This window comes from Colletotrichum higginsianum, chromosome 9 (genome assembly GCF_001672515.1).
Source record: "Colletotrichum higginsianum IMI 349063 chromosome 9, whole genome shotgun sequence".
NCBI classification, from domain to species: Eukaryota; Fungi; Ascomycota; class Sordariomycetes; order Glomerellales; family Glomerellaceae; genus Colletotrichum; species Colletotrichum higginsianum.
The window spans coordinates 1,801,628-1,817,585 of NC_030961.1; the positions used below are offsets into that span (position 1 = coordinate 1,801,628).

The window sequence follows — 15,958 nt, forward strand, 5'->3', positions numbered from 1 at the left end:
CCTGGTCGTTCCTGCTCCCGCTCCTGCTCGTCGCCGGTGTCGTGCTCCGGCTTGTCTCGTCTCCTTTTGCTCGCTCCCACCCACTCTCGAGTGTCTGTCTTTCTCGCCTTCTCTTTTGCCTCCAGTCACACCCCCCCAAAAGGGACTTGCCCTCGTTCTTCTCTCCCTCCTCCCACCCCATCGTCGGTCGTTACTCTGATCCCTTCATCGGCCAGTGACATCCGCCGACTTTCCACAATCCAAACCACATCGCCTGCCAGCGGGCTCGTCACTCTTTTAGCACCTTTTGGATTGCGCGAATGGGATCATTGGAGCTGATCAACTGTCCAACTCGAAAGTCGTTCTTTACCAACAACAGCAACAACATTTAAACCCAGTAAAATAACCCACCGACTGAATATCCTCGGTGGCCCGTCACTCTTTTGTCTCATCATTCCGCCCAGGCTCTCGGAATAATTCACTTTTCGCGATATTCGGCTTTAGGCCCGTACACCTCGACGAAAGGTTGCTTTCCAGCCCGTTGGATAACCCATCTCACCCAACCCCCGTCCTGTCGAAAGCCCCCTTACGACGCACGAAACCATTTTCCGCGTGGCTATGGTGGCAAAGTCGTGATACCAATCAGAGAAGGAAGGAGAAAAATCTCGAGGTCAACCGTCGAACTTGCTGAGAGAACAGCGACTGTTACCGGAGAGCTTTGTGGGGATATCATATCGTCCAGTGGTTAAGAGGAGTTCCCGATGGCTTCGACATCTTTCAGCGGCAATGGCTACGTGATGGGCTCCCGCATCCCCATTCGGGACGTCAACCCCATCAACACCGAGCCCACCTCGGCCTCGCCCGTCCGAATCGCCTCCCGCATCATTGGAGCGAGAGCAGAGTGCACCGGCTCCGCCAGCCAGTGCGAGAAACCCGTCGACCCTTCCAGCCTGACCCTGCCCATTACCCTGGGTATCACGTAGGTCTAGGAAAGACTCGTAGACCAACCGACCATGGGCTGACGTTTTTAGAATCCCCATCGTCGGCGCGCTTTTTCTGCTGTTCTACTTCCACCGCAGGAACGTCAAGAGACAGGCACTCGAGGATGCAACTGACCCGAACCGCGGCCTGGATTTCGGAATGGGCGAAACCTCTCCCGACAAGGGCGGCAAGAAGCGCAAGAGTCTCATGTTTCGCGAAAAGGGGGGCACGGGCGTCGACACGAAGCATCGTCAGCTGTCTATGGACATGAACCTGTCCAGCCCCTACCTCCTCCCGCCGGGCCTTCAGAGCTCACGTGAGTCTCTTCACTCGCTCGCGAGAACCCTGCACAACGAGGCCGATCCCTACCGTCCTGTCGCTCAGTACGCCAACAGCGATGCCGGTTCCGTCTACACCAAGACCACGAGCCGACGAGGCTCTGCCATGACCGGCCGCACCAACATGACCCAGAGCAGCACACTGCCCCCGCGGCAGAACTCCCTGCCCAGACAGGACTCCCTTCCCAGGCCGCCTCCTGCTACGGCCGACCCCTTTGCAACGCCCAAGTCTAGGTCTGGCTCGCCCGTCCTGGCGCCAATCTCCCCCGGCATTGTGTCCCCCACGTCCCCGGTCATCCGAAGCCCGCTAGTCGCCGAGCCCATCATCCCCCAGATCGAGACGGTACCGTATCCCGATGACAAAAACGGGAGCTCTCACGTCCAAATTCCCGATATCCCGGAACCTGCGCCCGTCGCCCGGAGAGGACTTCCCAGCAACCCCCGTCCGTCCCCCGGCCACCCGACAATTCCTGAGGCCCGGGAGCCCGACAGCACCCCTGCCGGCCAGGCCGATGCCCCCGTCGGCCTAGGCCTTGACGACCTGAGCTTCCCTGCTCCCTCACACCGCCTCTCACCCCCTGCTGGCGGAGCTTTACCCGCAAGCCCCCGGCCACAAAAGGAGGCCGCTCCTTCCACCCTCCCAGCCATTGTTCCAGAGGAAACGAATGCTTACGACAATTACGATCAACATCAGGACTATCACGACTTTGACTTTGAAGACAGAGGCCGGTCTCAGAGGCGCTCGGTCGATCTCAACGATAACCGCCAGTCCCGTGCACTTGGCGTTCCTGCCCAGGACAGCAAGAGACTCTCTGTCGGCTTCCGTCCCCTGCCCCCCGATGAGGTGATGGAGTCGGAGGACCCTGAAGAGCGTGCCAACAGGATCAGGTCCTTCTACAAGGAGTACTTCGATCCTGACAACCCCCACGCCAACCAGCAGCCCCCGCCGCCCATGCCTCGCGGCCCTCCCAGGGGACATCCTCAGGGCGGCCCGCAGTATTACGAGGACTACGACCCGGGCTACGCCGGTGGTCCTCCCGCGGGCGACGCCTACTTCGACCCCGAGACAAACTCATTCGTCATGCCCTACGCGCAGCCCGTCACTCGTCGTGCCATGACGCCGCCCCCCAACGGTTCCCGCTTCCGAGGCCCCCCTCCTCCCCGGGTCTTGCATGGGTCCATGGGCGGTGGTCGCATGGCCAGTCCAGGCCCTGGCGGAAGACGGCCTCCTCCCCCCCGTGTCGGCTCGGCCATGTCCAGCCGGCTCGGCCCCTCCCGGCCGGGCTCCGACATGTCCAGCCAGTACACGCCCCGTCCCGGCTCGTCGGTTTCCAACAGAACGAACGGTGGCCGACCCAGACCAAAGGGACCCCCTCCCGCCGACCTGACCACGTTGCCCAACCCCTCGAAGCTCAAGGATGACTCATTCTCCATCTTGAACCCTCTCGACTTCGCCCCCCCGGAGACCTTTTCCGCTCGCGCTCGTGGTAGATCTCAGAGCCCGGCGGGAGAGAGACGCCCGTACGCCGCCCCCCAGATCCCGGTTCACTCCCCATTGGTGAGCAGCTTTGAAGAGATGCCCGCCATGCCAAGCCCGTAAGTTGAATAATTTTGTGTTATTTTGGGCGCAGCCTGTTTATTAACAATGGACAGGCACTTGTTGCGGAAATCCGGAACATTTACCGCTCTTGACTTTGCCCCTCCCCGGAAATTCAAAGACTCGGACACGATGAGCGACGCCGGAAGCATTCGCAGCAACCGCAGTGGCATCTCAGCCGTCCAGAACGCGGCCCTCCGCAGCGGCGCGGGCCGAGTCAGCCGCTTGCCTGGCGATACAGTGTTTACGACAAACGCTCTCCAGGACCAGCTCAAGCCGCAGTGGGGCATGCGTCCGTAAATCAAGCACCGGCGTCTTTCTAGTCGTTGATATCATTACCTAGACCAACGCGTATTGATACGGCAGCGCCGAATCCACGGTTCATGACTATAGCATATTCGCACGTATAGGGATCATCCATGTACATGAATTTGCGCGGACAAACAAAAAGAGGGACCAGCCCATGGGGGTGTTTTCATTTTGCAATTTGCATAACGGTGTTATCTCTTCTCGCATTTAGTAGCGATGTACTGCTAATGTCTTTTTTTTCTCTTTCTCCGACGAAACTCCCTTTTCGAGTTTCGCTGCGTGGAGTATTCGGGTCACGACACATCTGTTTAGTTTTTATTTTTAACCCAAATTTGCGCCCTCGTCAGCTTTGTTGGAGATGGGGGGGCCTTTTGCACATAGAAAAAAGGATCGGGACATCTTGGACCATTCCTCGATCACCAACAGTTAGATGATGAATACTACACAAGTATACTGAGCCTCGGTCCGTGGCGGGTTAGCCGTCTTCGTAGCGATTGGAATTTGAGCCGAGTGTGTGGCAGCGAGCGCGCGATAATCATGGCCGAACCGTGGTGTTAGTCAGCCCCTGGGAGACTGCTGATCCGCTCCCATGGTGATGAATGGACAAGGCTTGTCGCTTCCACGGATGCCCCTGTTATTCAGACGACTGTCATGGAACTTTAAACAAGTCGTGGTCATTTCGCTCCTTCTCTCGGGCAACCTAGGTATGTTGCCGCAAGCCTAACTCTTCAGCGGCAGCAGCAGCAACACCAAGAAACCCTCTCACGGTTGTAATGCTCTGGGTAGGCTTCGCAGAGCGGACGGGGCCGGAAAGAGAGGAGGCGCAGTCTCCGAAACATAAGACAGACCAGATATCTGACGGCAGAACTTCCGTGGCAAACGGTCGCTTCCTTCGACAGGGCACGGGTAAGAGGCGCGGTGATACGTGGACACAGCCGCCGCCACAGCACGGCAATACGTGCGGACACAGCCGCCGCCACACACGGCGGCGCCGTTCCTCGAGAAGTTAAGAGGTTCAAAAGTTCAGACGCTCCGGCCGCCGTCGGCAGCATTTGATGCGGCACGTGCCCGTCCAGCGGTGAGTCCGTGACGTTTCCGAGAAACTGGTTGGCGAGTGGAGGGGGGTCCGGTGTTTGTTTGGTGCGGGAAACCACACCAAGCCTTGACCCGTACGGATTGTATGACACTACTGATGCCTACCTACACATACAATGAATTGGCATCGCGCCCGGCGATTCAAGGACGGTATGGTTCTCCTCGGCGCCGCATAACTGGTTTCGTGTCCAGAGCCGAAGCTGCTGCAGCCCGTCAAGGGGGAACACTAGGAGACGGCCGGGCGAGACGACAGCTGGGATCGGCATGGTTTACAGGCATCCTCGAAAGAGCTTAAAAGCAAAGTTATTTTTACATTGTTCGGCACCACCCTCGTATGAGGAGACTTGTGCGGAGCGGGAGGGAGTGCTCACGCTTGGCCGGCTCGTACCAGGTGGCGTTTGCTTCGAACCCGAGCCAGCGGGGTGTATGTGTGTGTGTGTGTGTGGGTGGCGCTTCTGGAAACGGGCGGTAGCGCGCAAAGAAGCTGGGGGCAGGCAGTAAGCAAGTTCGTTGGGGCGATTGGAACACAGAAAGTTTTGGCAAAGGCGCGCTTCGTGTCCAGGATTTTACGCTGGGTGGATTACACATATGTCCAGCCGCAGGCAGAGAGGGTTAGTTTCTGTACGAACTTGGGCGGCAACATCGAGTTCGGATAGCCTTTTTTCCTTTTGTTGTTTTGCGAACCAGTGTCGCGCTCCTTTTTGGGTCGTGCCGCCTGCATGTTCACTGCTGAAGACGGAGCACTGGAATACGACTTAAGGTGACACGAAATCGAGCCGACCGCTCGGAGACGACCCGACGTGCCGGCGCCGCCGTCATCGCTACAATCTGAAGGTAGGTTCCAGTGCGAGAGGCAGGGTATTTGATTCGGGTTGGGGGTATTAGTGCTGAGATGAAAGGGACGAATCGACCTTGGCAGGTATCGCCGCTCATTTTCCAAGGACAGAGAGAGGCCCGTCGAAGTTTGGTCAATGCTCCGGGGATGTGGAGGGACGTGAGGGGACATGACGTTCTGTCGGCCGGGTCGCCGCCGATCGTTCGCTTCGAGGGAGAGGTGCCGAACTGAGGGTATAACCATCTCGTCCAATCCCCTTGGCAATGTTGCCCAGTTGGTGACTTGTTATTTGCGGGTGCTCGCCTAGCAAGCGATTGGAGACGTGGACGTCATGTGGAGGTATATGTGCCAGCGAAGCGATTATAGCGAGCGGCGGAAAGGTACACCGTTTGTGAGGCAGACTGTTCGTGATGACACATCGGCGACGTTTTAACGAGTTTATCGGCAGAGTGTACAACGAGACAAACAAGAACGCTCCAAGTGAGACTACGAGACAGTAAGCGATTCTAGGTCGCGACTCGTAGGTGGGCGGCGGAGCGACAGCGTCTGATATTAGGCTTTACCACTGGCCTTCGGCGAGGTGGCCGAGCAGCCGGGAAAACCCAGATATTTTCTTGGGTTAGCCATCAAATCGCTGGCAGTGGGCAGAGAACAGAGAGAGGGAGTATCCGCGTGTGACGACAATTTGCCAAGCTTGTGTTCGGGAAGTTCTTTTACACTATACCAAGCATCGTTTGTGCAACCGCGGTCGACTGCATCGAGCATCCATCCAACGCGGGACTACCGCCAAACAGGGTCGTTGATTGCCACTGGACTGGACCGGCCAGGCTTCCCACATTCGCGCATTCGTTCCTGGCCGAGCGGGTCGAACGCATGTCGATCTGGCGGGCGGGAGCGCGCAATTGACGCCACACTGCTGCTGCCGTTGGTTGAAGATGGATGGGATGGAGCGAGAGCCCGAATGCGTCTCACGCCGAAGGATTCCGAAGGGATAGGATTTGTTTGTGTTTCCGTATTCGTGGTTGATAAATATTGAAGGCCGGCAAGGGCCAAGAAATGACGGGGCCGAAGAGGCACGCATGGAAATTGGGCGTCATGGCCGTGTTGTCTGCGAATATTGACGGCATGCATTCCTAGCAAGGCTTCCTCTAATTTATGGCAGGCATCCCGAGGGACGTTGGAAATGCAGTCGGCGGATGGACCTACAGCCAGTTTCCATCGGCATTTCTTGAGCTCGATTGCCGGCATTGCGTACGTTGGTTGCGAACAGGCTGTGGTCCCTCTCGTTGCTCTTCGTCCCTTTGCCCGTGGGAGCGGACACTCTACTATGTATTCGCATGTACAGGCAAGAAAAGGCTTGCCAGCTGGGAAATGAGCGTCTGGGGCCGTCGACCATCGATCGCTCTGGATACGAGAGCGGCGGACGTACCCCTCTGAAGACCCCGGCAAAGCGAGCAAATCCCACCGATGAGGTAGAATGTTGACCAGGGCAGCGAGGGAGTGAGCAAGGCACGGGCGACGCAGGACAGTGGGAGGAGGAGGAGGAGGAAGAAGAAGCCCGTCGTCTGAAGAATCTTGAGAGGAGATGAAACTTGACGGACATGCTATGATTCGAGTTGCTTGCGTATTTGCCTGGCGCGGCGCGTTTGATGTGTCGTATTCCGCATGTCTACATACGTCCTGTCTACTGAAGACGCGATACGACTTGCCCTCTCTAGACCAGAGCAGGAAACTGGAGGATATGAAGTGGAAGGCAAACATTCCCGAGTCTGGTGTTGGTACCCTACGAATACAGTGAACATACCCGTACCTAGTAATACCATTGCCCCTGGCCGGCTCCAAGCTCTAGGGCTGCAAAGCCTTTAGGCTTTTCTTCTTGTGCAAGGGTCCCTGAAGGAGCTTGCGACCCTTGCAACCCTTGCAGTCCTCGAGGGCCAGAGGCCGCGATTCGCAATTTAAGCGGGCATGTGCCGCAACATCTGCGAGATGATTGAGACATGGGAGATGACAGCGCTGCCTGGCGTTGTCTTGAACCCTCGACCCTCGAGGGCGTAGGGGATCTGCTGCAAATGCACACATACACACACAGTCACGACTCAGCAAGGCACTCCGAGGTAAATTGACAATTCGTTGCAACGTTCCATACATCGAGCGAAGCGCAGATCGGCCATTTCTTAGTCGGCTTACGACTGCTGAGGCCATGATTAGGTCGGTATTGCACTGTAGCTCCTCCGCTCGGCGGCAGGATGCTCAGGTACATGGCCAGAGGCGCATGTTGCGCGACAGAACAAGTACCCTACCCAACCCGGACAAGGCCATTTACTAGGTACCTTACCTGGCATAACTCAGCCCGCCCCAGCCCAGCCCAGCCCAGCGCCCTCCCACTGAAGCTATGGCTTAACTCCCGCCGAGCCACCCATCCACTCCCGCCTGGTGGACTGTCAGCCGTTCCGCATGTCAAAAGAGTATCGCATTTTTCTCTTGCCGGCTAAGGACACACGAGAATGGCACACGAACAGGAGGCTTTCGCGGGCTGCCTGTCAACCGAATCCGCGGGAGAAAGGGCGTACCTATGTACTGTTGGAGTGTTATGTTGTGTCTGTTGTGCTGTGCTGTTCGGGACGGACGACTGTACCAGACAGCTCCACATGCGACATCTCACTTTTGCACTTGCTCAAAACATACATATTCCCGCCCTCCTCTGTCGCTCCTTCGGAGCATCCCTCCCCTTTCCTTTCCTCTCCCTCCCTTTCGCTGCCTCCCGTCAATATTGTCCTTCCACACCCCCGGTCCGTTCCTTCAATTCCCCTCCCCCCTTCCCCTCGTCTTCCCCCGGGTCCTTCCTCTTTCGATCTACCAACAGCAGCATAGTAGTAGCAGCAGCAGCATCATCGTCTCAGTCGGTAACCCTTCCAAGGATCGAGACTTGTTGCTCTCTCTTCCCTTCTCCTCCTTTTCCCCCTCTTCCCGCTTCTCCTCCCCTCTTATTAACACCTCACCTACTCTCTCCCCTCTCACCCTCGCTCTTACGTCCCTTGTAATCTCTTGTGTTTATTCCCTCTTCCCGTCTGTCGCCCATCGATCGATCCCACTTCGTCACTGCGGGTCGACCAAACTCGCGCGGCACTACTCGACTTAGCCACTGCCAACCGCCGGCCTAACGCCGACCCACGAAATAGTCAGGATACGAAGGTTCGTCAGGGAACTCAGCATCGCTCGCTCTCATTGGCACCGCCGAGCCTGACTCAGCCACCCGCGCCAATTATCGACCGTTCGTCCAGTCTGAGCACCAAAGCACCATCCACTCCAACGCACTGATCCATCGCCGTTGCTACCGTCCAACCGCGACGACAACCACCACCACCCACTCCTTCACGGTTTTCACCAGAGCCACCACCACCACCACCACCACCTTCGACGACACCCGACGCATCCACGCCAGCCGCAAATAGAGGCCTCTTTCCGCTGCCATTCCCACGTGTATCGCCGTGGCGCAACTCCTGTTGGCTGCGCTTCTCCGATTCACGACTCGTCGCTTGCAGATCTGCGTGGATTGAAACGCCGCTCTGTGAGTGAAGTTGCGTGAGCAAATCGTTCCCTTCCGAGGTAGGTACGTTGTGCGACGCTGTGCTTCCCCCCAGCTCTTGCCGAGCTCACTACGGCATCTCTGCCGATCACCCATCACCAATTCGCCTTCCGAGTAACCGGCTGCATCTGCTGTGCTCGCTGCACACAACCATGCGGTTGCCTGCTTGCCTCGGCCTGTGGCTGTCGGATTCGTCGTCCCATCTCCCGCCTTGAACCTCTCATCATCTATCTACCTATCCCTCGCTCTGGCGATGCAACCGTTTCTACCCCTCGCCCCCGCTAACATGGCTCTTTCCCATAGTCGGTATCCGCAACTCTTTCTGAGACAGGAAAACACAATGTCCAACGCTACCACTCCGGGCACCGACCCGACGACGGCTCCTGTCGCGACTCCGGGCACTTCCGCTCCTCCCGCCGAGACGAGCGCGCCTCCCCCTGCCACCACCGCCCCGCCCGCCGAAACCACCCAACCGGCCCCCACGACCTCTGCCGCTCCCGCTCCCACGACCCAGCAGACCCAAGCCCCGGCTCCGACTACTCAGGCTCCAGCACCGACAACCTCCCAAGCACCAGCGCCTACCACCTCGCAGCAACAGAGCCAGGCCCCGACGACGCAAGCGGAGACGACGACACAGCAACAGCAACAGACCACCCTCGTTGCGACCACCATTGTCATCACGCCCACCGAGGCAGGAGGCAAGACGAGTACTGTTTTTGCTGTCATCACGCAGACTCAGGGTGTCAATCAAACCCCGACTACCACCACCACCTCTGCTTCTTCCACTTCTTCCGGCGGCGCCATCAACGCGGGCGGCAGCTCCAAAGGAGGTCTCAGCAACGGCGGCACCATTGCTGTTGCCGTCGTGGTGCCCATTGCCGCCGTCGCCCTGCTCATCCTGGCTGGTTTGTACTTCTGGAGAAAGAGAAAGCAACGCAAGGACGCCGAGGAGGAGCGTCGCAAGGAAGTCGAGGATTATGCCTACAACCCCAATGCCGACCCCACAATCCCGTCTATGGGTGATGGCGGTTCGTACGAGATGAAGGAAGATGCTGCTTCGTCTGGGTACCGTGGTTGGGGATCCACCACCCTGGCCGGATCCACCGGACGCAAGGCCTCGACGACCATGTCTGGGGGCAACACAGGTGCGGCTTATTCCGACACGTCACCAAGTCGCGGAACTGACACCCGTTCAGGAGAACCTTTGATCAACGACGGCTCGTACTCCCCCGATGGCGAGATTCTTGGCGCCATGGGTCCTTCGGCGGCCTTGAACCGTGGCGTCGGTGTTCAGCGTGGTCCCTCCAACGCCTCGTCTTCTTACAGTGCCGGTAACCACTCGGACACCTCCGACGGCATCGGTATGGCCTACAGTGGCGGTACCAGCAACGGCAACGGCTACTACGACCAATACGCCAACAACCCGTACTCTGAAGGCCCCTATGATCAACGAGCCACCGAACTTCCCGGCCAGCCCGTCATCCGCGACAACCCAGCCCGGCGTAACACCCGCATCGAGAACCCTTCCCACTATCCCCAACAACAGAATGCGGGCATCTCACAGAACTTTTAGAAGAAGAGCCTGACGTTGCAACCTCAAGGTTGTGTAGTTGTTTATCGGTCTGCTGGGGTTCTATTCCGAAGATACCCACCCTCCCCCACCAGGCCAACGGTCTCGAATTCGAGATGCAAACGCGGCGTTACAGGCTCACGGGATGATGTGTTACCGCGGCACATTCTACCGTCACTGGAACCCTACTTTTTTTTATTATAATACCGTCCACTCCGCTGGCTCGATCGACGTGCTCCAAACGGACGCACTGGCACCTCGGAGCTCATAATCTAGTTCGACGCACATGATTTTATTCGCCATATACATACACCATGCTGAGGAAATTCTTTCCCGGCAAAGCTACCAGAGAGCGTGTGCCGCTGCAATCTAATGTGGTGTACATAAAGACTATGAAGGCGCACAGGCGACATAATCCACTGCTGTGTCGGACAAGCAAACAGGACTGTCTCGATGGCAGGGGAGGTGCTGCATAAGAAAAGTTTGAGGATTTAGTAAAGTACTACCTAGGAAGTAAGGAAGTAGGACTAGCTGGGTCGGCTCCTTCGCGGAGCCAGGTTTTCTAGACACGTATGAATGAATATTCCTTTGTCAACCACACGCTGTCCCGATGTGATTACGCTGGGTTGCGACGTGTTGCGTAATAAGTGTCCCATCTTGTTCTTCCGCATTTTTGCTGCAGTCAATTATATGGCACTGCAAAGTATACACACACACACGTCTCCCTACAGGCCTGGGCGGCAGCACCGTCTCGTACGTCCTCAGCAACCCCCGTTGCCCTCGCTCAACCCAACCCGATCCCACCAGAACCGGAACTGCCTTATCTCGAGCCCCGTCAGCGTCCGCACGCGCGCCACGGCGCCCCTCCGCCGCTCCCCTCTCCCTCCCATGAGCTCGTCGTTGCCCTCGCCAAACACCAGGATGCGGCCGCGCGGCGTCTCGTCGGCGCCTTGCGGGGCCGAGCCCGGAGGGGCCGAATCCCCTGCGTCGCCAAAGGGGGTTACAAAGCGCGGCCAGGCGACGCCGCTGGTGTTCGGGAGTGCGTTGGGCCCGTCGGCGTCATCGGCGTCATCGTCGTTGGCGGCGGCGGCACCGGCCGTTGCAAAGGATGACCAGTATCCATGCATAGCGTCTGAGACGGCGAGGAGGCCGGGCGTCGTGTGGGCGGAGAGGACTTCAGTGTCGTGCGTGGCTGCGGGGACGTGGTCGCCGTGGTTCGCGGCGGCGAGGTCCGCGTGCGCGGCGTACTCGTACACCCACACTGGGGCGCCCGCGAGGGAGGCGAGGTGCGCCGAGTGGAGGAGCGGCGCGATGTAGCCGTAGTGGCCATACGCCTGCGCCAGCCGCCGGAACTGAGGTCCGTGGGCCGGGGTCGGCGGGGGAGGATAGGTGGACGCGGGCGGGTAGAGGGACTCGAGGAGCTCGAGGTCCCGCGGGGTGAGAGCGGGGATCAGGACGGAGAAGAAATCGGCTAGGGCAGTGGGTGAGGACGCGGCCGCCGGGACGAACATTGTCCCTTCGGAGGTGTTAAAGCCGGTGATCAAGGGCGGCGGGGGAGGAAGGGAAGGGGATCTCCAGGCCTCGATGGGCAGGGTTGGGATTATGCCGTCCTCGGTGGCATCGCCGTCGACGGAGGGCTGGAAGGGCCACTGCACAGAGGGCGCGCACTCGGTCCACGTCGCCAGCGAGGCGTGCAGGAGGGCCCGGAGGGGCAGGGAGCGCAGGGCGGGAAGGATTTCCGGGGGCGAAACGCCAGAGAGCGAGGCGCAGGCGAGGAACTGGGCGAATTGCGCTTCGTGGCGGGGATGCGCCGACGAAAGGACGGAGCGGGCCGTGGGCGCGCCGGACTCGAGGATCGCGCGGCGGAAGAGGGCGCGGGAGGGCGGCGAGAGGAGATGATGGCCGAGCTGGTCGCTGTTAGTGTCTCCCTTTCCTGCATGGGGTGTGGGCTGGGGAGGGCTTGAGGGGAACAAACCGAGTGCGCACCGGCGCTGAAGCCCATGACCGTGACGTCCTTCTCGTCACCCCCAAACGCGGCGATGTTCCGCTGGACCCACTGCAGCAGCGTCCTCTGGTCCAGTAGCCCTAGGTTCGCAATGCCTTCGGCGGCGGCAATACCGCAGGGCAGGAAACCCAGCGGTCCGAGGCGGTAGTTAAAGCTCACGGCGACGAGGTCACGCTTCGCGAAGGCAACGAAGGCAGCCAGGTTCCTGTCTCCTCCGCGGCCGAAGTTGAAGGCGCCCCCGTGGCCTAGCAGCAGTCAGTATGTATGTCCGAGGTGCCGGAGCATAGAACGGATGTACAGTAGACAAGAACGGGCACTTTCCCCCTCTTCACCACAGCTTGCTGGACACCGTCTTCATGCCCTGCCGTAACCGAGCGGAAGATGTTGGCATTGAGACAGTTCTCGTCAGACGGGAACGAAGGGTCAGCCGTCGGGCACGCCGGGCCGTAGTCTGATGCGTCAAAGGTATCCCGCGAAGCCCCGGGCAACTCTGCACGCCGAAGACGTTGGCACGTTGCGTAAGGCACACCGAGGAAGGCATCGACGCTGCGGGGGAACGTGGGTTCGGCGAGCGTCGCGCCAATGTACGTCCCCTGGTTCAGACGTACCGTGGGCCGCTGGTCGCGGGCCGGGCTTGACACCGGGGGGCTCATTCTTTCATAAACCGGAGAAGTTCTCAACAGAGTATGCTTTGATGCACCGTTCAGGTTGGCAGACTAAATGCCGTCTCGGGGTATTCGGCAATTCCTGCGAGCTCGAGATGCAATCGGCCCGGATTACTGGCGATGCAAGGTGGGAAGTTAGCGACTGGTCCATTTAATCGGATGTCGTTGGCGTGCTCCGCTAGTGCCGGAACGCTAGCCGGCCGTGTGGCCCCACGCTTTTTCCACGGTGTGGCCGGCGCTCGATGATGAGTTGTCAGAGTTGATTAGTGGTCCGCAGTGCGAGACAAAGACCAGCGCAACATTCAAGGCTCATTTAGGTAGTGAATGATTTTTTTTTTGGCTGAACCTAGGAGCATACACTAACGTCAAACAGTGAGGGCACCCAAATTGAATGCCAGTGAATAAAAAAACCTCTAAGCAGCGTGCGCCTGGTTGTCGACCCTCAGGCCGGCCAATTGATATCTAGCCCCTAAACTCCACGCAATCCCGCTTAACCCTATCAATCAGCTGAATGTTGCACAACAGGGCCGGAAAATGCCAATGAACCACGAGTTGCGTCCATGTCACGCCGCCTGACCAGCCATCGCGGCCACGGCCGCAAGCTGCTTCCTTTTCTGCTTCTCTGCCCACTCTCTACTAGCCTGCCTAGAGCGTTCGGCAGCCTGCTCGCGAGCCATCTTGGCATTCCACTCACGTTCACGGCGTTCTCGCTCCTTGTCTTCGATGTAGCAGTTATCACGTTGAAATATTTCTCGACCCTTGAGTCTCTGCTGCTCCAGGTCCTCGTCCGACAGCGTGCTTCGCTTGCCACTCATGCTACCTGTGGATGTCGACGTGGCACGGCTGGCCTGGTTTGCAGCCGCCGTCTGCGACGTGCCTCTGCCGCGGGTCTGAGGAGATCTAGTTGGGGAAGCTCTCACAAGAGTGTGTGGTATGCCGAGCATCGACGTACGTTTGGAGGGGCTCTCCTCGACTTGAACAATGCTCGCCTCGGATCCCTTATTCTGACGAGCACGACTGGTCAAGGTCTCTCGGGGATATGCGGCAGAGCCAAGCTTCGCCTTGATAGGGCGCGCCTTAAACTCACGCCGCTTGCGTTCCTCCTCTTCTTGTGCTTTGAGGCGGGCCTCTCGTTCCGCCCGTTTGCGTTGCGAGATCGCTTCACCGGGAAGCTCAAAGTTGGGCCGCGTTGGCACCTTTAGTGACCTGGTCCGCTGTGGGGTCTGCGGCGCAGCCTTTTCGGCCTGTTGAGCAAGGCGGGCATCGCGCTGCTCCTTGATCCGGCGGGCGACGGCCTCTCCCGGCAATTCAAAGGATGGCTTCGTAGGGGCCTTTGTAGATTTGCTAGGTGGCTTGGGCGGCAGTAAGCTGGTTGGACGAGTCGCAGTGGACTTTCTAGTGAGCCCTTTCCCTGGTGATGCCTTTGTAGCGTCGCTATTCACTGTCGACGCTGTCTTTCTCTCTGCAGCACGCCCTCGAGGTGCTGGCTTGGCTCCAGCGCCAGTTGATTGAGTACGCTTCAATGTTGAGGCCGTTCGCTTGATGGTTGTGCTGCTCGTGGCAACCGTAGTGGCCGTGTTCGCGGAATCGTCTGTCTTTGACCGATTACGGCTCGACTTGCTGGGTGTCGCTAGTCGTGCTGCAATGTTAACGGCCTCCAATTCCTCCTCAAGCCTGTCAATAGCTTCGACCGAGTCTTCAATCCGAGACCGCGAGCCGCTTGAGACAGACCGAGAGGGAGTACGGGGAGCTTCGACAACAGGCTCACTGCTCATGTCCGTGGAAATGGAAATGACTCTGTCCTTAGGATCTTCGACGTAGTCCAGAGATGACTCCTTGTCATTGCCGCGCTCGACAACAGAGACGCTTAGCGCCGAGTACGTAGGGCTATTCATTGCAGCCTCTCCGAAGGGAGTCGGCGAGGCCGATCGAACCACCGTCTCCGTAACGGCCATGTCGTCTGTTTCTCTAGATAGTTGCGACGTATCCTGAGCCACGTCTTCAGTCACCAAAGGTGTGGCTAGAAGTTTATAGGCATTAGCTGGTTTGCTCTGATTGCAAATACCCCCCCATGTGCGATCGGCCTGCACCAAGACGTTGCAGCCAAAGTCCACCGTCAAGCCGCCCCGCCTCTTGGGCAAGTTGTCGCGCTTTGCCGTGCTGTCTGGGTCCAGAACCGAAAGCACATAGTCATACTGACCTGCCTGGTGTCGAGCGATGGACGTAAGAAAGTCAGTATCGGTGACAAGAGAGTGGTTTGAGAGGTCTGCTGCGTGGAAGACTGTGTTGGTCAGTAGTGTAAATCAACCACATAGTAGTAATAATCAGACGAGCGAACCTCGAGAAGGAAAGCTGGGCTCGCTGGCTTCAAATATCAAGTCCGGTGCCTGGCGAAAGGGAACGGTTGAGGAAGCGGTTGTTTCAGCCGACGACGGGATACCCTCGTCTCGTTCGGTTTCGTGAGGCAGCTCGCCAGAGAGTGGTCCCTGCGCCGATGTGGTCACGGTAGACGATGTGGTGCAGTACTGGGCGTCTTCCCTGATGTGACTGAGGGTTGGAACAGTTTTGGTATCAATGGTTAGTTGAGGTAAACGGGGTCGCACGAGGTGCAGTAGTGATCTGTCGGCACGGTTCTTTTGAGGGCTGTAGATGTGAAGTTCTCTGAGCTTGGCGGTCAGCGAATCGATGAAATCAGGCGTGCTTCGATCGTTATTAGTGTCACGGTTTCTGTTAACAGTAAAGTAATTGTAGCTGGGCGCAATGGTTGCGTCGATGGAAGCATTGAGGCCGGAGCAAGAGGTGGTAGCGCCCTCAAGAACGCCGAACCCTCCGTGGAACTGGGCCGCAGCCATGGATCGAGAGAGGCGCCCCATTGTGCTCGACAATCTCCGGATCCGACCTAAATTCAAGACAGGGAACTGCCAAACCCAGACAAATTGGACGACAGGGGGGCCGTATTGGGGGGCCTCGGTGGGCCGTCTCGAATTTGAGGACAATT

General features: G+C 58.4%; 5 protein-coding genes across 5 annotated transcripts; 2 read left to right on the forward strand and 3 right to left on the reverse strand.

Moving 5' to 3' along the window:
* Window positions 1-740: 740 nt before the first annotated feature.
* Window positions 741-3,195, forward strand: CH63R_12780 (uncharacterized protein; the record flags this gene model as incomplete). Its single annotated transcript, XM_018307754.1, has 3 exons — window positions 741-958; window positions 1,011-2,894; window positions 2,952-3,195. 3 exons carry the CDS (start codon window positions 741-743, stop codon window positions 3,193-3,195), a joined length of 2,346 nt encoding a protein of 781 aa, XP_018152171.1.
* Window positions 3,196-8,379: 5,184 nt separating this feature from the next.
* CH63R_12781 (uncharacterized protein) lies at window positions 8,380-9,021 on the reverse strand (the record flags this gene model as incomplete). Its single annotated transcript, XM_018307755.1, has 2 exons — window positions 8,380-8,700; window positions 9,007-9,021. The coding sequence occupies 2 exons, from the start codon at window positions 9,019-9,021 to the stop codon at window positions 8,380-8,382; spliced, it is 336 nt and encodes a 111-aa protein (XP_018152172.1).
* A 39-nt stretch (window positions 9,022-9,060) lies between these two features.
* On the forward strand, window positions 9,061-10,293 carry CH63R_12782 (transmembrane alpha-helix domain-containing protein; the record flags this gene model as incomplete). Its single annotated transcript, XM_018307756.1, has 1 exon — window positions 9,061-10,293. The coding sequence occupies one exon, from the start codon at window positions 9,061-9,063 to the stop codon at window positions 10,291-10,293; it is 1,233 nt and encodes a 410-aa protein (XP_018152173.1).
* A 758-nt stretch (window positions 10,294-11,051) lies between these two features.
* CH63R_12783 (Carboxylic ester hydrolase) lies at window positions 11,052-12,948 on the reverse strand (the record flags this gene model as incomplete). The annotated part of the gene is made up of 3 exons (XM_018307757.1): window positions 11,052-12,197; window positions 12,266-12,540; window positions 12,594-12,948. The coding sequence occupies 3 exons, from the start codon at window positions 12,946-12,948 to the stop codon at window positions 11,052-11,054; spliced, it is 1,776 nt and encodes a 591-aa protein (XP_018152174.1).
* A 575-nt stretch (window positions 12,949-13,523) lies between these two features.
* On the reverse strand, window positions 13,524-15,833 carry CH63R_12784 (Carboxylesterase family protein; the record flags this gene model as incomplete). The annotated part of the gene is made up of 2 exons (XM_018307758.1): window positions 13,524-15,241; window positions 15,299-15,833. 2 exons carry the CDS (start codon window positions 15,831-15,833, stop codon window positions 13,524-13,526), a joined length of 2,253 nt encoding a protein of 750 aa, XP_018152175.1.
* Window positions 15,834-15,958: the final 125 nt, after the last annotated feature.